This window comes from Crocuta crocuta, unplaced genomic scaffold, assembly GCF_008692635.1.
Source record: "Crocuta crocuta isolate KB4526 unplaced genomic scaffold, BGI_CrCroc_1.0 scaffold18, whole genome shotgun sequence".
NCBI lineage: Eukaryota > Metazoa > Chordata > Mammalia > Carnivora > Hyaenidae > Crocuta > Crocuta crocuta.
This window is the reverse complement of record NW_027532589.1, coordinates 4,993,842-5,015,950: the sequence shown is the minus strand read 5'-3', so window position 1 is coordinate 5,015,950 and position 22,109 is coordinate 4,993,842. Positions and strand designations below refer to the sequence as shown.

At 47.2% G+C, this 22,109-nt stretch overlaps 2 protein-coding genes across 4 annotated transcripts in view; one reads left to right on the top strand and one right to left on the bottom strand.

The window, feature by feature from the left end:
• Positions 1-21,215, bottom strand: part of CFAP221 (cilia and flagella associated protein 221) — a 104,199-nt gene extending 82,984 nt beyond the window's left edge. For 2 of the 3 annotated variants that reach the window (XM_077779614.1, XM_077779616.1), the window contains exons 1-6: positions 21,188-21,215; positions 19,500-19,684; positions 15,751-15,851; positions 7,734-7,820; positions 7,492-7,590; positions 5,753-5,853 (exon numbers count right to left, since the gene is read on the bottom strand). In XM_077779614.1, coding sequence (XP_077635740.1) covers positions 5,753-5,853; positions 7,492-7,590; positions 7,734-7,820; positions 15,751-15,851; positions 19,500-19,638 — 527 coding nt within the window. In that variant the 5' untranslated portion in view covers positions 19,639-19,684; positions 21,188-21,215. Of the gene's footprint in view, positions 1-5,752; positions 5,854-7,491; positions 7,591-7,733; positions 7,821-15,750; positions 15,852-19,499; positions 19,685-21,074; positions 21,113-21,187 lie in introns of those variants that run through there. The other variant, XM_077779615.1, reaches the window with a different exon arrangement.
• SCTR (secretin receptor) overlaps positions 21,195-22,109 on the top strand; it is a 94,987-nt gene continuing 94,072 nt past the window's right edge. The window contains exon 1 of the mRNA XM_077779609.1: positions 21,195-21,361. Within this exon, the coding sequence (XP_077635735.1) occupies positions 21,195-21,361 (167 nt within the window). The remainder of the gene's footprint in view (positions 21,362-22,109) is intronic.

The following is a 22,109-nucleotide window of genomic DNA, read 5'->3' as shown; positions in this document are numbered from 1 at the left end:
TGAATGGACGAATGAATGAATGAAGCAATGACAAAATAGTTTTCAACAGACGAGATTTGGTGGACTTCTTTGTTCTCTTCCAACACTCTAAAACTTCCTTAGAAAACCATGCGGGGATTTGGTTGTCCACAAGGCAGTACAAACGGAAAGACTGAGGCTGAGGAGAAGAGGAGGAAGCAGAAGAGGCAGAAGCGAGACTGCAAGCAGCCAGGTGCCCATCTCTAAGACACCATGACAGGTGCACACAGAGCCGAAGGAGGTGCTGGCCTCAGTCGCCCGGGGTAGGGCGGGGCAGGGCACAGAAGCACCCGGGACAAGTGAAGGGTACAGCATGGGACGCTCACCCCCTCTAGGCCCCCGGCCTGATCTCTCAAGCAGCCCCTGAAGAAACGGAAGGAGCCATGTTGGAGGTGTTCCGTGAGCACGGAGGTGGGGGCCTCATGTGGAGGCAGAGAAGGAGCAAGAACCCACCGCAATCCAGCACTGCCAGAGGTGGCCCCATGGGCTGCCCAGGTGACGAAATACTGGGACAGGAGCAAAAATGAGGCCTCAGAGAGATTGGAGATCACAAACGAGGTGATCGCTTCCCATGGGCCTGAGCAGTGGCTGGGAACAGGTCCGCCCTTGGAGGGAGGAGTATTTCATCACTGGTAATATTTAGAATTGTTGGTGCGTGGTGCTATTCAAAAGGAGTCTGACTTCTAGAAGGTTTTGTCATCTTTAAACATTTTTCCACAGGGGTGCCTGGTGGCTCAGTCGGTTACCAGTCCAGCTTCGGCTCGGGTCATGATCTTGCTGTTCTGAGTTCAAGCCTGGCGTCGGGCTCTGTGCTGACAGCTCGAGCCTGGAGCCTGCTTCAGATTCTGTGTCTTCCTCTCTCTCTGCCCCTCCCCTCCTCACGCTCTGTCTCTCTCTCTCTCTCAAAAATAAATAAACATCAAAACTAAGTAAATAAATAGATAAATAATTTTCCACAATGAACTCCCGTTATTGCATGTGGGCGAGATCGCTCCCACTACCTACCTCTTGCTGTGCTGCTGACAGGAGCCTCCTCCCCAGGCCCTGTTCTGTCCTGGGGAGGGAAGGCATCCTGGACACATCAGCCCTGCACCGTCCACTCACGGCACAGGCCACCAGGAGTCCCCAGACCACAGTCCGCCTGCTACTCGCGACAGCTCCTATCCGCTGACCTGCTCCTAGACTCCACACCGCCACTCCAGAGCCAGAGGAAGCCAGACGGAGAGCTGGCCAGGGGATGCATAAATCAAGGGCCAGTCGGCGGTGCTGTGGATTTCCAGAAGGCGCTGTTGGCACTCTCCTCCCCCTGGTGCACCTGTCACCCCACTCTGGGACTGCTGTTGCTTGGCCATTCTGGAAGCCTGGGCGCTCCCACCCCATCCTTCCCTCCTTTGCAGGTCGTGCCTTAATATACCATGTGCAATGAGTCCTTGTTTCCCCTTCTAAGACCCTCCTGCCTCACTTATATATTTCCAACCACTGCCTGTGATGCAACTGTCCCCGAGGTCCCGGGCACACCCCTTCCAGTTCTCTGCACCGGCTCAGTCACCAGAGTGAGGTTTCTGGAAAGTAGATCTGATCGTGGCATTTCTCTGCTTAAATACTTCAGTGGTGAAATCCGCATTTCCCAGCAAAGCCTACACAGCCATTCAGGCGCAGCTCCCTCCCCGCTTCCTCTGCCTCTGGTCTTACAACCCACATCCATCACATGTACATTCTGGATGGGCCTACGCGTGCTGTGCCGTTTCACTTTGCCCAAGGTACCGCCCTGCCCAGAGCACCTCTCTCCTCTCCTGTTCCACTCCTTTCTTCTGCCAGCTGATTTCCGGTTATGCTGGTACATCTTCAGTTCAGAGATATTCTCCTCTAGAAAATCATCTCTGAGCACCTCCCCCATCCCATCCCAAATGCCCTCACTTCCCACTGCACTGGGTTAGGTGTTCTTCCCCTGAATATACCACATCAGACATTAGGATTGTCTGCTTAGTCACGATCTCAGCTCTTAAGCATCTCTGTGCCCTCAGTACCTAACATGTGCCTGGCACATAGTAGCATTCAGTAAACATCTCATGAATGAATGAATCCCGAATGAAGAACCCACCCAAACAGCACCTTCAACCCTCCAAGTAGCCTAGAGTGAACACAGAACATTTAAGGTGAAAGCCCTTTCAAATACTTCCCTCCTGTCCTGCTACTAGACGTTTTTAGATTGAACGAAGCATAAGACAGTTTGGATAGTTAACCATTGTTAAGTAAAGTGCATAAAGCTTTGGGAGGATACTGCCTGCTGCCAGCATGTTTGAAGGAAAAAAGGAGCGTGCTTATTTTTGGACAGATTTTAAAAAATTTCACACCATTATACACAGTAACTCAGTTTAATAAACTGTTTAGCTGAAATTTTCATTCTGATGATAAATGAAGGGCATTATGTACAAAATAGTCTGGGAAAAGCTTCTAGGGAAGTTGGTAGATTTATACATGAAAACCAGACTAATGTCTGCACTCTAAGCCATATTGTTTCCACCAGTTTATTAAACTATTGTTCTCAATACATTTTTTTAAACTTTTTTTAATGTTTATTTATTTTTGAGAGAGAGAGAGTGAGCAGGAAAGGGGCAGAAAGAGAGGGAGTCACAGAATCCGAAGCAGGCTCCAGGCTCTGAGCTGTCAGCACAGAGCCCAATGCAGGACTTGAACCTATGAACGATGAGATCATGACCTGAGCCAAAGTCGAATGCCCGACTGACTGAGCCACCCAGGCGCCCCTGCCATTGTTCTCAGTTCCTAAGCCCGGCTTATGATCCAAACAAAAATAATTTGAAATTTGTGGAGGGAAAAAAAAGAAGGAAGGAAGGAAGGAAGGCAGGGAGGGAGGGAGGGAGGAAGGATGGGAGGAAGGAAGGGAGGAAGGAAAGGAGGGAGAAAGGAAGGATTCAAAAACTAGGAAGTTAGTTCCTACTCTTCTACCACTTTGATTTTCATAAAAGTTGCTATAGTCACCCATTTAAAGGAAATAGCTATGTTTGGCCTCAAAATGCAGAGAGTGAGTGGGACTCACCCTTGCAGAGGACTTAGTACTGACAAGGACTGGGTGAAGACAGGGAGGGTTGAAGAGGGGGAGGGAGGAAATACTGGGATAGAGTTCTGGCAAAATGTGCTCAGGAAAATAAATAGAGGACTGAAAAGCAAGTGGCCAAGAATGTTGTCAGTGAAAATGTCAAAATCTGATAACACTCACTGCTTGGCAGTGGTGCAGGCAAAGAGGAATTCTCATGCCCTGCAGGTAGGCGTGTGAATGGGTACAGCCATTCTGGAAAACACAGGTGTTACAAAGTTAATAGTGAATTTGTGTTAGACCATCCACTTCTAGATGTATATGTTGGGGAAACTCTAGAACGGGTGCCCCCAGACCATATACAGGCATGTACACAGCAGTGCTGGTCAAAGCAAAGACACCTGGGTAGCTGAGCACCCAATTTCAGGCTCAGGTCACCATCTCATGGTTCATGAGTTCAGAGTTCAAGCCCTGCATCAGGCTTACTGCTGTCAGCACAGATCCTGCTTCCTCAGCTCCTCTGTCACCCCCTCTCTCTGCCTCTCCCTGACTCATACTCTCTCTCAAAAACAAATAAAACATGAAAAAAAAACCCACTAAACTAAACAAAAAAATTCATGGTCAATTTGGTGGACAGCACAATAGTAAACTCTAGCTATGGGAGTTAATACGGCAAAACCACAGAACCGTAACATTGAGTAGAAAACTCAAGTTGCAAGAGAACATATATCCAGTATGATTCCATTTATCTAAAGATCACACACTGGCAAAACGAAACAATGCGCTACTTAGGGGTGCATGTGTATGTGTCCAAACTATTAAACTACATCAAAGAAATGACTGTCACAAAATTCCAAGTAGTAGCTGCAAAGTTACCGGTAATGCTTTATGTCTTGAAGCCGGTGTTCGTTATATTATTATTGTTTAAACCTAACAGATTATTATATATTCTTTTGTATGTATTATTTATTTATAATTTTTAAAGAGTTCAAGGGAAAAAGTATAGACAGAGAGTCAGAAGGTCATGGGAAGGTGTGTGGGCAGAGGGGTGCGGCGCAGGGAGAAGATTACATATCAGCTGAACTAAGGCAATCATTCCAGAATTAATTTGGGGATTTCAGTCAAGGACGCCACATAGTACTAAAAAGGAAGGGCCCTGAGGGCTATACATATTGGTCTATAAGCGCCACCTCATCCCAAAGGGTTCCGCGGCCCCTCTCTCTAGCTAACCCTGCTATCTGGTCATCAGCAACTTGAATGCATGCTGCTCAGTGCTGCTGCAGGCACTTGAACTTGCGTTCCCCCCAAAGCATGCTGAAGCCAATCTTTGCTCACCATCTGGGCCTAGAGCGAGAGACGTCTAGTATCTGCCAGCTAGTGGGTGGATTAAAACCCTCTGGGGGCTAAATCGCCTCTGAGCTATAGTCGATGCTCTCCGCTGCCACCGTGCCTTTGCATGTGCTATTTCCCCACCTCAAATGCCATCCTCCCATTCTACCACACTATGGAGTCCTCTTTGGACAACCAGATTGTCACCTCCAGAGACGTGAGGAGTAACCACCCCCGTGTTTCCAGTAGGTTCCATCTTCTGGGCCTGTACGGGACCCCATACATGCCTCTAATACATACAGCAATTGATGTAATCAACTGATGATTGATCAACAATCAACATGATCTGTCCCCATTAGACTCTAAAGCATTCAAAATCAGAACCTTTGTCTATTTGCCTTTTAGCCATGGGTGATCTTCAAAATGTCAATCAATCAGGACTTCTGGGCAGTACTCAGAGTGGCTCTAAGGCTGGGGCCATGTCCTGCGGATGCCTCCCCCACCCCCAAAATTGCGAGGTTTTGACAATGTAGTTGCTGAATCATTAAGAGGTCACAGGGAGGGCAGGAAAGGGGCCAGGCAGCTGGGATGGAGGGACGGGAGCTCAGGACAGTATATATTTCCCGACCAGTAGAGAAGTATTAACAACTGGCATGGCCATTCTATAGCTTTATCTAACAGCTCCATATCCATCTTTTTATATCTCTAGAGATATTTAGGTATTAGTAGTAAGGATTTAATAAATATTTACTGGAGAAAAAAAAACCCACGTACATTACACTTGGAATCTTTAACTATTTTTCCAATAAGACAGGGCCGAGGAATCTGAGACTTGGCTTGGACAGTAAATTTCTATTCTTGCTTCCCCATCCAAAGCAGAGATTGGTTAATGGATGGGCATGAGATCCAGGTTGGTCCAATAAGACTCAATCTTGGGACTTTTGCTCCAACATCTCCAACCCCTCTGGCCCCTCCTCCCCGTCGCCAACAGCCACCCCGGGCTTCAACCCTGTGAGGGGGAAGCCTATTGGGAAAGAAGACTGCAGGAAGAGGAGCAGAAGCAAGAAAAGGAGAGTCAGGTTCCCGCAAGCTGACTTAAGCCCCTAGAACCAGCGATGCTTGAAGACCCAACTTGCACCTCTCAGTTAAATGGCCCAATAAATTCCCTTCCTTGCTCACGATATCATGACATGGGCTTTTGTTTTTGTTTACCCTTTCTGACTGTAAGTCCCGTCTAACTCAGCTAGAAAAGTCCAAATCTCGGAAAAATACAAATCTAAGTTTCTGTTAGACATATCTCTTAACTTTTCGTGACCTATGACATTTTGGCCATTCATCTTGGTAACTCACCTTTCACCAAGGAGAACATTCGATAGATTTATAAATGAGGGAAAGTCCAGTGTGTTCATGACGGGATAGGCATGAATAGGAATAAGCAAAGTCTCATCTCCCTAAAATGAATGGGAAAGAAAGCGAAGTTTACCATACTAGAGGCTATAATTTTCAAAGATGAACTTGTAGGTACTTTATTTCTTCTGTTGCTTTCTATCGCTAAAAAATATTTCCTTAAGAAACCTGAGCGCTTGAACAGAACATTAGAAATACTGGGCCTTCTTCGCTGCATCCAAAGTGCAGGAAATTCTAAGCACATTTCATTGAAGTGATATTCACTTTTTTCCAGGAGAGAGGATGCCTTCATACAGATACAAAGACAGTAATCTATTGGCTTCTATTCCAGAAAATTATAAGGAAACACAATCTGCAGTAGCCTGAGAGAAAACGAAACAATCACCGCATCAGCTGATCCAGATGGCACCGAACAGTAAACAATGAACTGGTGTAGGGCACATCTACTTCCAGTCCTGCCTAATACATGACCTTGAACAAGACCCTTAACCTCTCCAGGCCTTGATTCTTCCTTTGCAAAATGGGAATAATGTTGCCTTCACTTTAAAGGTGTTTTTAAGAATGAGGGCCGATGATGGCCTGGAAGAATTAAGAGCACTGCTTAAATGTAAAGTATTATTATTAGTGCCGCTGTTAAGGAGCAGGAGATGATCAGTGGCACCTGTGACATTTGTCTTCTTGGTACAGATACTCCTTCTGAAAGCAATACTCTATTTTTGAGTCTAGCTTTTTTGTTTTCTGTTTAAAAATTCAAACTCATTGGGGCGCCTGGGTGGCTCAGTTGGTTAAAGCGTCTGACTTCAGCTCAGGTCATGATCTCCCAGTTCGTGAGTTCAAGCCCCGCGTCAGGATCTGTGCTGACAGCTCGGAGCCTGAAGCCTGCTTCAGATTCTGTGTCTCCCTTTCTCTCTCTGTGCCCCTCCCCAGTTCGTGCTCTGTCTCTCTCTGTCTCTCAAAAGTGAATACATGTTAAAAAAACTTTTTTAATAAAAAAAAATGGAAGCTCATTGATTACTAAAACATACTCTTCCATTTTTAGTTTTGAAAAATTAAATTTAGTTCACCTTAAGGCTTCTTGACTTGGAGAGCAACGGGAAGTGTCAGGGTGGGGGGGACAGTGTGAAGAGAGGAGTTGACAGCACGTGGGGCTGGCTCTGGCTGGATGCCACAGGATGAATTCGCTGACCTAGAAGCGGCTCACAGGGACTCACAAGGCACAGCCATTGGGGGTCAGACCACACAGGCCTCCCTGCTGACCCCTAGGGCTGCCTCTGAGGATATTCCCACAGGACACCATCTGGTCCCTGGGATTTAAAATCGCAAGTCGGGGGGTGTTGCTAATTTTGTAACCTAGCACTTAAAGGAGTATGTTTAAGCTATTTGAAAAAGTCCTTATCAACTCCTAGCGCTACACAATAAATGAGGTTTCTGGACCAGGGCAGGCAGGAAACCTAAAGCAGATGACGCCTCACGGCTCTGTCCTGACTCTTCGTGGCCCTCACGTCAGGGACCCACGTGACTGGGCAAGGCCCCTCGTGCCACTCACACGGGCTGCCCGAGGAACACACACACTGGGCGAGAAACCTCACACTTACTGCTCCTTCTCTCTTCTTTCTTCCCTCGGGAGAGAAGTCTTGAAGTCCTCCTGGCCTTTATCCCCATAAAATTTTAAGAACACTTACCTTACAGTGAACCCGAATGCAGTCGTAATAGTACCGCCACTCATCCGGAGAAAATGTGATGGTGACTGTGAGGGACAAGCCAGGGACAAGGTAGTGCTCCTAGAAGGCAAGAAGTCTCTGGTGGGGACAGGCCCCAAGCACACAGACAGCAGGCCGCACCTGCTCCCAGGTCGACCTCCCACCCAGAAAGCCACAACCCAACAAAGAACACAGTGGAGAAGAGGCAACCGGGACATGCTTACCTTTTTCACATACTTGATCTGAAAGTATTTGGTTTGAGGGGGTAAAATATGCACATGTATGTCTTCATTGGAAATATTGATCAGATGCTGTGAGAAACAAGGATTAGGAGAAAACACTGTTTTATCTATCTGCATATTCACTTCCTCATTTATTTAGACTTTACCTTGTTCCTTAAGGGATGTGAGGAGATAGAATTTATTGTTTAACTTTCTTTAAAAAAATTTTTTTTAAAACATTTATTTATCACTGGGAAACAGAGAGAGACAGAGCACGAGTGGGGGAGGGGCAGAGAGAGAGAGGGAAACACAGAATCCGAAGCAGGCTCCAGGCTCTGAGCTGTCAGCACAGAGCCTGATGCGGGGCTGGAAGTCACAAACCATGAGATCATGACCTGAGCTGAAGTTGGACCAGCCCAACCGACTGAGCTACCCAGGCGCCCCTGTTTAACTTTCAAAAAGATTTTAAATGCATCATACCCCATTTAGAGAATAATAAAATAAACACAACACCATTTAAAGGATAATAAAGTATACCCGCGTGCCTTCTTCCCAGATTAGGGGCTTTACCAGAGCCTATAGCCCCCAGGCGGCTATCTTCATCTGCACATGCCCCTGGTCCCTAGTCCTGACCAGTAACTATGTGTGCCTTTTTGTTGAACTCTGTTAACCTCAAAAATAAAACTGCCAGGGGGCTCCTGGGTGGCTCAGTCAGTTGAGCGTCCGTCGACTTTGGCTCAGGTTATGATCTCACCGTTTATGAGTTCAAGCCCCATATCAGGCTTGCTGCTGTCAGCCTGTCAGCAGAGCCTGCTTTGGATCCTCTGTCCCCTTCTCCCCTGCTTGCGCTCTCCCATAAATAAATATTAAAAAAAAAAAAAAACTGCCAGTCACCTTACCAGCAAAATGGATTTATTCAGGAATGGCAGAGAACTGCACACCAGGATATGCAGGCAACTGAAAAACCAGACACAAGTGCCCAGACTAGAGGAAAGGAATGCTCTCTTATGGAGGAAAGGGGGAAAGGGGGAAAGGGGGAGAGCTGATATAAACAAAAAGTCCATTGGAGTAAACTCCGTTGGAATCGGAAGTATAGGGGCTTTTCACTGGCTGAGCTATGCCCGTCTCTCATTGGCTGGGCTGTTGCTGGGGCAGGAGGAAAACCTTCCTTCCTCCGGCTAAGATAGTAGCATAGTACCTAAAGTATGGCCAAGGACGTCCATCTCTTCCTATTGGGGGTGCAATCACAGAGGAGTGGTGGGGTGTGAGAGTTCCCCCTACTGGCTTCCCGACTCCCCTGGGAACCAGGTTGCCTTTCATGAATGAATTTCCACAACTCCATTTTAGCCCTGTGACTCAACTAAGAAGCCAGCCACCCAGCCAAATGCCACAGTTTCTGGAATTACATGCCACTGGTGCTGGGGGCCCAGCAACACTTAAGTGGTCAAAAAATCAGGAAAGAGGCCTGGGGCTAGGACAGCCTCCAACTCATCCCTGGGGCAAATGGGAAAGCAGCCCAGGTCAGGAATTCTCTGTCCCATGAGACAGGACAGTATGGTGGATAAACTGACTTGGTCTCTGAGTACAGGCGTCTTTCCTCCCTCTGCCTGAGATGGGGCCAAGAATTTCAGAACCTGGGCATGTGGGCTTCCCCTGGGCCAAGAAACAGTCAAGAGGAGTTTGGTTTCCAAAGTGTCGGCCAGAGGCTGGGCCTGTCATGGGGCCCATTGCCCAAGGCCTCATGTCCACGGAAGCCCTAGATTAAAATTCAGATATTATTTCCTGATGAGGTTACAGTGGTGCTTGCATTTGTTAAAAGTTCTTTCTTGTCATCTCTGAACATTCCTAAAGTGACCCTGTTTTGGCATATCTTTTCTTTTTAATACGCTAAAAGCCTTAAAAAACAGAGTTCTCCAGGCCACTCTTGACCTCGCAGGAGGCCTGCAGAGAGTCTTGGCGAAGATGTGGGCTCCTGGGGCCCTGCCCTCGAGAGGGGTCCTTTCAAGAGAGATTGAGGGGGAGGGCAGGTATGCTGGGACCCAGGGTGCCTGGGACCTGTGTTCATCACATGGAGAACCTGGGGTGGTGGGACCTGCCTGGGCATGGAGAGGTAGCCATACAGCCCCAGGGCCTAGAAACCTTGACAAAGAACTCAGTCCCCTGGGGCACCTGGGTGGCTCAGTTGGTTTAGCATCCGACTTAGGCTCTGGTCATGATCTTGTGATTCATGAGTTCGAGCCCCACAGCTGGCTTGCTGTGAAAAGCCCACTTTTCCTCTCTCCCCCTCTCTCTGCCCCTCCCCTGCTTGCACTCACTTAAAAATAAATAAACATTAAAAGAAGAAAAAAAAAGAACTCTATCCTCATGCTTGTCATCAAGGGAAGCCCTCGCACTGGAGTCCAAGAAGAATTGGGAGCAGAAGTGGTTATATGTGTCTATCACTTAAAAAAAATCCAATGAGGACAGAGCAACAAACAGCGTGTAGGTGCTGCTTTTAGTGTGTATCTCACGGGTGTTTAACCTGAAAAGAAATCAGTGATCTGCACTCCAGGGGTGCTTAGTGCACACTGCAGGATCCTAATCCAGAGTCCAGACTCCAGACAGAGGTGAATACTAACAGCATTTCCATCCTGCTCACCTAAACTGACCCTAGAGGGTCTTCGACATAAGCATCAGGGATGTTCGGGATATATGCACTAACCAGAAACGTCATACAGGCATTCCTGCTCTTATACAAAAGGCACAGGAGAATCTGGTGAGCCCAGGGCCCATTGTCCTTTACGGTGACCTCCAAAGACGCAGGGCTCCCTTAGGTCCTGTGCTTTGCACCGCTCTACAAAAATGTTGTTGGCCTGTTGGAAGGTTGGCTGATCTTCCCCACAGATGCGCCTGCATCTGCTGCCAGCAAACCTTCCCTGCAAGGAGCTATGGCTGGGCCTTTCTGGAGACTGCGAGTATGGAAATTATTTTCTGCCTGCTAGCTAGTGTCTTCCGCATGCCAGAATTTCTTCTTGGACCTGTTTGCATTGCAGCAGATAAAGCTGGTCGCGAGGCTGCTGGGAGGGGACCTGTGGCTCCCACCTCCCATTGGGCTCAGATTGTCGATATGCACCTGGCAATGAGAAAGAACCTCAGAGACTTAGGTCAGTTTGCAGCAAGCAGCATCACAGGATCTAGAGAGGCCTCAGCTCTTCCAGGCTTCCCAAATGGTCCCAAGGGAGGAGACAGGAGACTGGACAGGCAGCCAGCACCTGTGGGTGAGGGCCCAGCCACAACTTGATTTTTAAAAAATACAGAAGGGGCACCAGGGTGGCTCAGTTGGTTGAGCATCTGACTCTTGATTTCAGCTCGGCTCACGATCTCGCCGTTTGTGGGATCTAGCCCCATGTCAGGCTCTACGCTGATAGAGCGGAGCCTGCTTGGGATTCTCTCTCCTCCTCTCTCTCTGCCCCTGCCCTGCTCGTGCTCTAGGTCTCTCTCTCAAAATAAATAAATAAACATTAAAAAAAAAAATAGAAACCTGATGCTTCCTCCAACCTGAGTGTCGTAGGGCAAATTCAAACATGTCCACCACTCATTTGGAAGTGAAGCCAATGATTTGGAATTCAGGAGATCATATCTGCATTGTCAAACAATACAGGTCCCATTCATGATAATAAAAGATGTGTTATTTGGCTATACATTGCAGGATGGGGGGAACCTTGAAGGCTGTGATAGGGAATTCAAAACTAATACTATTATTTCAGAAAGCCTGAAGGAACTGTTAATTTATGTAAGGTAAGTCTGTACAGGCTAACAACTTCCTTTTGCGCTGACAATGGCCACACTTGTTGTCTCATGCGAAAACTGACTAGTTATTCATTTAACACATATAGTTTTCTAAACAAAACCTATCTGCAGAGGGGAAAAAAAAGAATTTAAGAGCTCTTTGTCTTGAGAAACCTCACTTCCACTTTTAAAGTTAAGTCGAAGCATTGATCTCCATAGAAATCCAAGTAAACTGCTTTAAATCCTTTAACCAGATGTGGATCAATCTCAAATGTTAATGAACAATTTACTGCGGTTTTAAACCCACACGCAGTTCATCCCATTCTTGGGAAGTTTGCATAGTTTCCTGCAGCAGAACCAAGATAAAAGCAGAGCCAGATTTTCCCCACAGTTGGCGAGGAGCTCAAGGTAATTGCCTTGGGCTTCCGGGTACCTCTACTCGTGGAAACAGGAGGCCTGGCTCTCCCAGGGTCTCCCAGGATGTTATTAAGATGAAATCACTGTGTACTTTTATCTATTCCTCTTTGTCTGAATGTCTGCTAGAAGCAGTTTGACTGTTTCGACTTCACACTGTATTTACCCTCAATGGGGGAGTAACTTCCCACCAAAGCACTCTCTTCCAAGAAAGTGAGTTCAATGTCATTCACCAAGGTTTACTGAGGGCCTTCTATATGCTAGGAATTGTTAGGTACAAAAGAGATGATCTCTCTTCTTCAACAGAATGAAGTTTTCGCCTCCCTCCCCAGACCCTACAATCCAGGTAAACCAGCTTGCACGCTAGTGTCCAAATATGCACCACGTACCCCAAACCCCTCCCAATGTCTTCCTTTATGCCCTGAGTATCTTCTTCCTGCTTCTCTTTACCTTTTGGACCATCTCAAGTGGCTTCTCCTCCTCACACTTTTATTATTTCTTTTTAAAGATTTTCTCTTTTAAGTCATCTCTACACCCAATGTGGGGCTTGAACTTACAACCCCGAGATCAAGAGTCCCATGTTCTGGGGCGCCTGGGTGGCTCAGTCAGTTAAGCCTCTGACTCTTGATTTCAGCTCAGGTCACAATCTCATGGTTCGTGAGTTCAAGCCCCATGTTGGGCTCTCTACTGACAGTACAGAGGCTGCTTGGGATTCTCAATCTCTTTCTCTCTCTGCCTCTCCCTCTCCCTCAAAAATAAATAAATAGACATTAAAAAAAAAAAAAAGTCACATGCTTTACTGACCGAGCCAGCCAGAGGCCCCCACAAGCTTTTTTTACATCATGACCATCCTGGTCTAAAGATGGTCCACATCATTAGTCATTAGGGAAATGCAAGTAAAACATGCAAATATAAAAAAAATACAAATAAAATAGTGATTTGAATGGTGGCCTCAAGAAGCTATGTTCACATCCTAACACCAGGAGCCTGTGAATGTGACCTCATTCGAGAAAAGGATCATTGTGGATGGTATTAAGGACCTTGAGATTCGATCATCCTGAATTACCCAGGTAGGCCTCCGTCCAATGCACCTGTCCTTCTACAAGAAGCGGAAAAGACACAGAGTCAGAGAGGGCCGGGTGAAGGTAGAGGCTGAGAGTGGGGTCATACAGCCATAAGCCAAGGAACACCTGTCAGAAGCTGCCAGAGGCAAAACAACATTCTCCCTGAGAACCTTCGGAGGGAGCACGGCTTGGCCGACGCCTTGATTCTGGACGCTGTCCTCCGGAATAAATTTCTGCTTTATTAAGATCCTCAGTTTGTGGCTATTTGTGACAGCAGCCACTGAAAACTAACATACCATACCACCCAACAGTTCTCCTCCTGGGTATATATCCAAGAGAACTGAAAATGTGTCCACGCAAAAACACGCATGCAAGCATCCCTAACAGTGCTATTCATAGTAGGCTCAAAGCTGAAACCCAAACGTCCATCTGATGAACAAAACATGGTATAGTCAGGGGTGCCTAGGTGGCTCAGTTGGTTGAGCGTCCAACTTCGGCTCAGGTCATGATCTCACAGTTCGTGGGTTCGAGCCCTGCGTCAGGCTCTGTGCTGACTTCTAGCTCAGAGCCAGGAGTCTGCTTCGGATTCTGTGTCTCCCTCTCTCTCTGACCCTCCCCTGCTCGTGCTGTCTCTTTCTCTCAGAAATAAACAAAACACATTAAAAAAATTAGAGAAAAAAAACATGGTATAGTCGTACAATGGAACAGTATTCAGTCATGGAAGGGAAGGAAGTATGAATATGCTACGAGCTGGATGAGTCTGGGAAACGTTAGGCCAAATGACAGAAGCCAGTCACACAATCATGTTACATGATTGCACTTATATGAAGTGTCCAGAGTAGTTAAATCTATATCAACGGAGCAACATGGATGGACCTTGTGGGTGTTATGCTGAGCGAAATAAGTCAGGCAGAGAAGGACAAATACCATATGTCTGCACGTATAGGAGGATTAGGAGGAACTTAACGGAGGACCATGGGGGAGAAGAAGGGGAAAAATAGTGGGGGAGAGGGAGGGAGGCAAACCATGAGAGACTCTTGAATGCTGAGAACAAACTGAGGACTGATGGGTGTTGGGGGGAGGGAGGGGGAAGATGGGCGTGGAGGAGGGCACTTGTGGGGATGAGCACTGGGTGGTATATGGAAACCAACTTGACAATAAACTATTTGTAAAAATAAATAAATAAATACATACATGCATACATACATAAATCTATACCAATGGAAAGCAGGTTATTTATACATAAATAAATCTAAACCAACGCTGCCTGGCGTAGAGGTAGACTGGGTGCGGGAATAAGGAGAGTGAGGGTGCTGGCGGGTGGGGAGTGAATCACTCATTCATTATTTACTATAAACAATGAGCAACTATGAAAGATAATTATTTTCATTCTACCCTACGACCATTGAAGCAGCCGACCTAATACCAGGAAAAGTAAGCTTGGGCTTTGATGCTGTGTTCTCAGAAATTGTCTTCGTTGGTTGATGGGGGGATTTCCTACTCACCATTTTAAATTCTAACCCTTTTCCCGAGGCGAAACACTTGGCCCCTAATGGACTGCTCTCCGGATTCATTCCCTCTACCCACTTCGAGGCACAAGGACTCATGCAAATGGCATTCTTTTTGTCGGAGACGCTTGGTAGAAACCTAACTCCACTTCCTGACAGCTTTGCCATTTGTCAGCCTCTTCTCCTTGCCCTGAGCAATCCAACCCAATAGTTGGGATTCGTTCTTAAAATGATCCACTCTAAGACATGGCTCCTAAGAACCCATTACATTTAAAAGTAGAGACCCTTGTGGTGTCTGGTGACGGAGCCAGAGAGGGAACATCGTGTACAAAACCAGAGGCTCAGGAGGCTCTGCCCCACTCTCAGCACATGCAGAGAGGCCAATGGGGCTCAGATCCAGAGCCCAGTGGGAGTAGTTCTGAGGTGTCCTGCTCAGTGTGACTTTAGGGGACTGATGTGAGGTCATCGAGGTCGCAGAGCGGACTTAAATGTTCAGCTCCCTAGAGACACAGAAGTTAGGAGTGCTGTAGCCCCCCCCCCGAGCCCACCCCAGCCTGAACACGCAGTCAATGAAGGGGACCCACGAAGCTCTGTGGTGGACTGACGTCCATCCTTTCAACTGTCCCTTCTGAGCCTGTCCAGTGGAGCTGACCGTTGCCACCAGACGCGGCTAGAATCTCTCTGGCCAGAATGGCCGATTCAGCCATGGGCATCAGACCCAAGCAGCTGAAACAAAGCCCTCACCAGAGCCTTTTAGGAAAGGGATACCCCTTCCCTGGTGGTGTAGGCTTGGAGCAAACATGCGTTGGGTTAGCGGAAGGCAGCCTAAAAGTCAAAGTCGGTCTCTATCACTTACTAGCTATGTGTTCTGAGTCAACTATTGAACCTTCTGGAATCCTGTTTCCTTGTCTACAGAATGAGACTAACAGGACAACCTCCACCGAGCGAGCGTAAGGACAAACTTGAACCACGGCAGACACAAAGCACGGTTCCTAGCCCCTGAGAACGCCTGTTCGAATGACACCTGTTAGCAATGACACCTGTTTGAAAAGGATGCCGTGAGGAGCCTTCGGTGGTGGGGAAAGTAGCTCGTCCGAGGACACCTGTGCAACTTTAACATTTCTCATCTAGAACCCTCTTTCTGGCCCAACGGACATTCGTGCTTCTGCAGATTATGCTGCTCTTTAAATGGATAAGTGATATAAATGCAGAACATTCATGTCATTTCATTACTATGAGGAATCATCCCACTGGAAAAATACCTACCAGAATCTGTTGGTTTTGTTCTTCTACTTGGTAGCCTCCAAAATGCACTATGCCGGGTTTTGCCTGTATGAACTGATTATTCAGAAGTTTTGCATAAACCTCTACAAAAACAACGTAAATAAGCACATCATGAGATGAGACATAACAGGAAACATTAAATAAAAGAAGATCCTGTTCATGGGGGCTCTCCTTAGGATATTTTAAGCCAATGAAAGCTTCAGACAGAGGAGGCAGCTGTCAGCAGGATTACCGATCTGTTCCAAATGAACTTTACTGCTTCTCCCTGTTTTGACATGTCGTTTAGGAGATATTATCACACGTACTGCTGATTGCTTATTGAAATAATCTACTCTTCACATTTTGTGCAAGGCTTCAAACTAAAATGAGAACTTGTAAAATGCAAGTGCCTTACCTTTGCTGCTCCGTTCAACACCAAGATTACCTATTACGTAATAAATATCCAAACACCAAGTGTGTAGTTTTTTAATGTGTGTTTAACTGTTATTTTTTCATTTCCTCCGAATAGAATTACAATGTGATAGAATGATCGTAAAGCTATGAATAATCATTGCGCTGGCCAGTAAAATCTCAGACTGTTATTACTGTAATGTAAATGTCTTTTTTTCTTTTTTCCTGTTTTGAGAACAAGGTTAAAACAGCTGATCTCACAAAAGTGTCCAGGTTGGGGCACCGGGCAGCTCAGTCCCTTAAATGTCTAACATTTTGATTTCGGCTTAGGTCATGATCTTGCGGTTTGTGAGTTCAAGCCTTGCGTTGGGCTCTGCGCTGACAGTGTGGAGTCTGCTTGGGAGTCTCTCTCTCCCTCTCTCTCTGCCCCTCCCCTGCTTGCTCTCTAACTTTCTCTCAAAATAAATAAAAATTTTAAAAAATTTTTAAAAACTGTCCCTTTTCTACAGAAGACATCCAGATGGCCAACAGACACATGAAAAGATGCTCGGTGTCACTCATCATCAGGGAAATACAAATCAAAACCACACTGAGATACCACCTCACATTGGTCAGAATGTCTAAAATGAAATAATCAGGAAACAACAGATGCTGGTGAGGATGTGGAGAAACGGGAACCCTCTTGCACTGTTGGTGGGAATGCAAACTGGTGCAGCCGCTCTGGAAAACAGTGTGGAGGTTCCTCAAAAAAAATTAACAATAGAACTCCCCTAGGACCCAGCAATAGCACTGCTAGGAATTTACCCAAGTGATACAGGAATGCTGATGCATAGGGGCACATGTGCCCCCATGTTCATAGCAGCACTCCCAGGAATAGCCAAAACATGGAGGGAGTGTCCATCAACTGACAAATGGATCAAGAAGATGTGGTTTATATATACGATGGAATACTTCATGAGAAATACTACATGAGAATACTCATGGCAATGAGAAAGAATGAAATCCTGCCATTTGCAGCAACGTGGATGGAACTGGACGGTATTATGCTGAGTGAAATAAGTCAGGCAGAGAAGGACAGATATCTTATGTGTTCACTCATATGTGAAACTTGAGAAACTGAACAGAGGACCATGGGGCAGGGGGAGGGGNCTTAACCGACTAAGCCACCCAGGCGCCCCAAGAGACTCTTAAATACAGAGAACAAATGGAGGGTTGATGGAGGGGGGTGGTAGGCGAGAAGAGAAAATAGGTGATGGGCCTTGAGGAGGGCACTTGTTGGGATGAGCACTGGGTGTCATATGTAAGCGATGAACCACAGGAATCTACCCCCAAAACCAAGAGCACAATGTATACACTGTCTGTTAGCCAACTTGGCAATAAATTACATATTTTTTTTTAAAAAGTGTCCAGGTCTCCACAACTTTTCCCAGCTCTTTATTCAGGCAGGAGCTGAGACGTGTAGGAGGCACTGGGAACCCACCACACCATTGTCTCTGTGCCTTTAGCGCTTATGCCAGGCGTCTGTTTATAATCCTCACTCCAACCCTACGTGGCACGTATTATTTCCATTGTGCAGATGAAGGGGCTGAGACTCAACAGGATGAAGCAACTTGCCCATGGCTGGTAGTTAAAAATCAAGCCCAGGTCTGCTTCCAACTGTTAGCCCACCTCCTTCAATATGAATGCACCATCCAATTTCTCACCAAGGATGACCTTTCACCTTTGGCTATATCCAAACGCCGTGAGCCACAGACACCCTCCCCCACTCCTTCGCCCACCACGATTCTGGTGGTAAACATCTGGAGGGAGTATGAAATGGTTGGTGCTCTTGCCCCTCACCTGGGGGAGCTGATACTGTAATCAGCATTGGGCCAAAGTGAAGGGCTAGAATGGGGTAAGGACGGTCTCCCTGGGGATGGGTGATCTCTGTAGGTTATTTGATCACTTCTTAAGTATTGAAATGAACATTATTTGGTAATTTTTTCAAAGATTTTTTAAAGTAATCTCTATACCCAAGGTGAGAATCAAATTCACGACCCTGAGATCAAGACTTGCACGCTCCTCTGACTGAGCCACCCAGGTGGCCCATTTGGAAAAAAATTTTTTCAAGTTTATTTATTTATTTTTGAGAGAGAGAGAGAGAGAGAGAGAGCACATGAGCACTAGGGATGGGCAGAGAGAGAGAGAATCCCAAACAGGTTCCACACTCACTTTGGAGCCCAACACAGGGCCTGATCTTGCAACTGACTGTGAGATCATGACCCGAGCCGAAACGGAGAGTCAGAAGCCTCACCGACTGAGCCACCCAGGTGCCCTATTTGTAAATTTTTAAAATTCTGAACATTTTGTTTTGTTTTTAGAGCCACAAATAGGTGTAAGATAGGCATTTCTCTGCCAATGCCCCAAAATAGTTGAGTATATTAATCTGCACTCAGTAAGTTCCACAGTAATGAGGGCCACACCCAAATACTGCATTTCCAGCAGTTGTGATGGACCCTGAGAGATGAAAGGGAAGCAACCTAGTGTGACAGTAGAGAGCTGGACGTGGGGCTACCACGACTGAACACCACCTCCCCACTCAGCTGTGCCGCCCTGGGGAATTCGTTTGACCTCTCTGATTGCTTCCCCAACAGGAAAATGAAAACAGAACGTTGATGTTGTGCGGATTAAGTGAGAAGAACGTAGGCCAAATGATGAGCCTTTTCCATCATCACTAGAGGATCTACCAGGCTTCCCATGAACATGGAATAGAAGGGGCGTGCAGGGCCAAAGGCAAGAAGGTATTAAGTGCATGTGGTCTTGAAGGAGCATGAGTAATAGTGTGGCTGGAGCTGGGGATGAGGGTTACACAGCATTGGTGGACCTGGGGGGCGGGGCTGGGTGGGCAGGTTCACATCCACAGCAGAGGGGGGCAAATGCCAAGAGAAAGAGTTGCAGCTCTATTCCATTTGCAAGGCAACCTCGAGAGCATCTGAGCAGGATAGGGACAGGGCCAGCCATGATTCCACGAAGGAGACCTACCGACGACCGAGACGGGGTGTGAAGGGTGGTGGGGAGGAGAGCACAATGTCCTAGTGACCTGCTAAGAATGAGGAGCAGGGCACTTGGGACAGATAGGTAAGATATTTGAGGAAGTGGAAGTCGCAGAACTTGGTGACTCATTTACACCACAAGGATCTATCACATGAGCAGATGGGCCTAAATAGAACCATTGTTCTTAATGATAAAACCTACTATAAGCCCATAAGACCAAATGGAGAAATCAGCACCAAAAATTTCTTCATGTTTTCTGGACTTTGGATCCTCTGGGATCCAACTTACTTGATGGGATCTCAACTTACTTGATTCTAGAAGGTGATTAGGTACCTCGGTTCTTTTCTTAGGCTCCTCCACGAGGCTCTTCAAAAGGACAGGAGAGATGGTAGTAAATGGTTCTTCGGCATTCTTTAGTTCTCTGTTGGGGGGTTTCACCACTGCCATTTTATCATGAAAAATTGAGTCTCCTTTTGGAGCCAAAGGTCGTTTCCTGGGAAGAAAACAACAGCAGTATGAGAAACCATGCACATTTTTTTCCCTCAGTCCTTAACAAACATACCTCTGTGACTGTGTGGCTTACTGTGGCCCAGGCCCTCCCTGCCTCCCTGTCTGTGCCGGCCACTCCATTCCCAAGTGGGGCTGTCCCATTAATCGTGCGTCACACATTACAACCCAGTCTCCTGCCATTGCTCAAAACCCTTCTGTGGCCCTCGATTCTCAAGAGCTTTTCCCAAAGTGTAGTCCCGAGATGCTTTGGGGCTATTAGTAGGGCGCCTTAAGGGAAAAATAAGGGTGCTCACAGTCAAATAAAATTGGGAAATGTTGAAGTAAATAGTTAAACAGGCCTCTTCTGAGATTTCTCCACATCCGTTTCTTAGTTCCATGTGACCATGAAACCCTTTAACATTTGGAGACACTACTTATAAGACACTAGCATTTTTGAGTCCCCTTCCTGGGCACCCGTCTGGGGTGAGGAGGAAACGGGGTACCCCATAGACCTCCTCCACCACCAGCAGGGGGCATTCCTAGGGGCTCTGTCCCAGGACCTAGGGCCTCGGTTCACGCTGACCCTCTGTCAGACTTGCTTTTTAACATTCATTTTAACTTCCACCCTCTTCATAAAGCCCACACTGGCCCTGGCACCGTTCAACATCCGTTAGCAACTACTGCCTCTACTACTCATTGGGTATAAATGATATATTGTCGTGTACACGATTTATTGCCATGTGCAAGCCTACACATCTTGATATCTTCTACAGCTAAATCTCTAACCCTGGAATCCTGGGTCAAGCACGCTTTGGGGGCTGCTCTGTGATGCCTCTGAGACTGACTGTAAAATCAGGTCTAGAACTTTATGTGCTTGCTTCTTTTTTTTTTTTTTTGAGAAGGCTCATAGCTTTAGATTCCCCAGAGTCCACAACATCAAGCAAAATACCGAAGGTGTTTCCCAATCATTTTCTGAACATTTCTCCTTTCCCCTTACCCCGCTCCGCTCCCCCAGCATCTCTGAAGATTCCCTACCCCTCAGCACAGCCTCTACCTCGACCGCTTCGTCGTTCCCTTCCATCCATTCAACACCTGCTTCAAGTTCACGTTCCAGCCCCTCGCCTGGTGGGGGGGGGGGGGGGAGGGGGGAGTGCTCAAATTCCCGCCAACCCGTTTTCAGGAGAGTTCCTGTTGCGCCTATTCCGCTCACTCCAGGGTGAACTTGGCTCTGGTCACACACAACCCCAATCCCTGGTCACCTCGGCCCATCCTCTACCCGGCTGGCTGTCTCACTCGAGCCAAATGCCTGCTCCCCTCGGCGCCCCTTCACTCCATCTCCAGCTAGGGGTAGGGGTCGACCCCAGACCCACGCACTACCCACATCCTGACTTAACCTTTCAGGTCCGACCTCTCCTCTGACCACCTGCCCGGGGTTCAGGCAGCCTCAGCAGCTCAGCGGCGGCCGAGGGTCCCCCCACCCGCCAGCCCCAGGTCCCAGGCCGCTCACTCAGGAGATGGTTCCGGGGCAGGGGGATTCGGCCAGCGCCTGCGCCAGTTTCACCGTGCGGCGTCGCCATGACAACCAGGACGCGCTCCCGGGGTCAGCGGCCGGACGCGACCAAACTCCCCGGGGAGGGGGTGTGGAACCGGGCGGCAGCGGCTTGAGGTCCGGAGGCCGCAGGTGACTTCTGGGGACTCAAAGCGAGTCTGTGGGGCCTAGGCAACAACAGAGAGAGCGACTTTGGAGGTGCGAGGACAATGGGTTTCCGAAGAGAAATGGGAAAGTCATAAAAGTACAAAAACGTACAAACCGTAACCTTGCGAGAGCAGAGGGCGGGAGAGCGGCTGGCCCTAAGGGGCGGGGCCTCCCAAGCTCAGAGGGCGGAGCTTCCCGACCGACTTTCATTCACCGGATCACTTAATTCTTCAATATGCTTTGTTTTCCGTTTTCTGTTATGGTAAATTTCAAACATATACGAAGGTAGGCAACTAATACGGTGAAGCTTCAACACTCCTCTGTAACAACGATCAGATCACAGCCAATCTTTATTTCGTCTACACATTTCCCCTACTCCTTGAATTATTTTGAAGAAAATCTCAGGCATCATTTCACCCATAAATATACCTCCAAAAGAGAAAAACTCTTTAATAAAACATAACCACAACGCCAGTACCTTAAAAAGTTACAATGATTTAACATCTTCACTTACCCAGTACTCAGTTGTCCCACAAATGACTTACGTGTTATATTTGAGTTGCCAGGCTGAATCAGAATTGGAATAAAATCCACACATTACAATGGACTGATTTGTCTTTGGGTGTCTTTTAATCAACATATTCTCCCTCCGTATCTTCTTGTTGTGGTTGCAACTTACTGAAGAAACTGTTTCTGTTCTGATACTAGGAGTGATACACCATGCACCTGGACC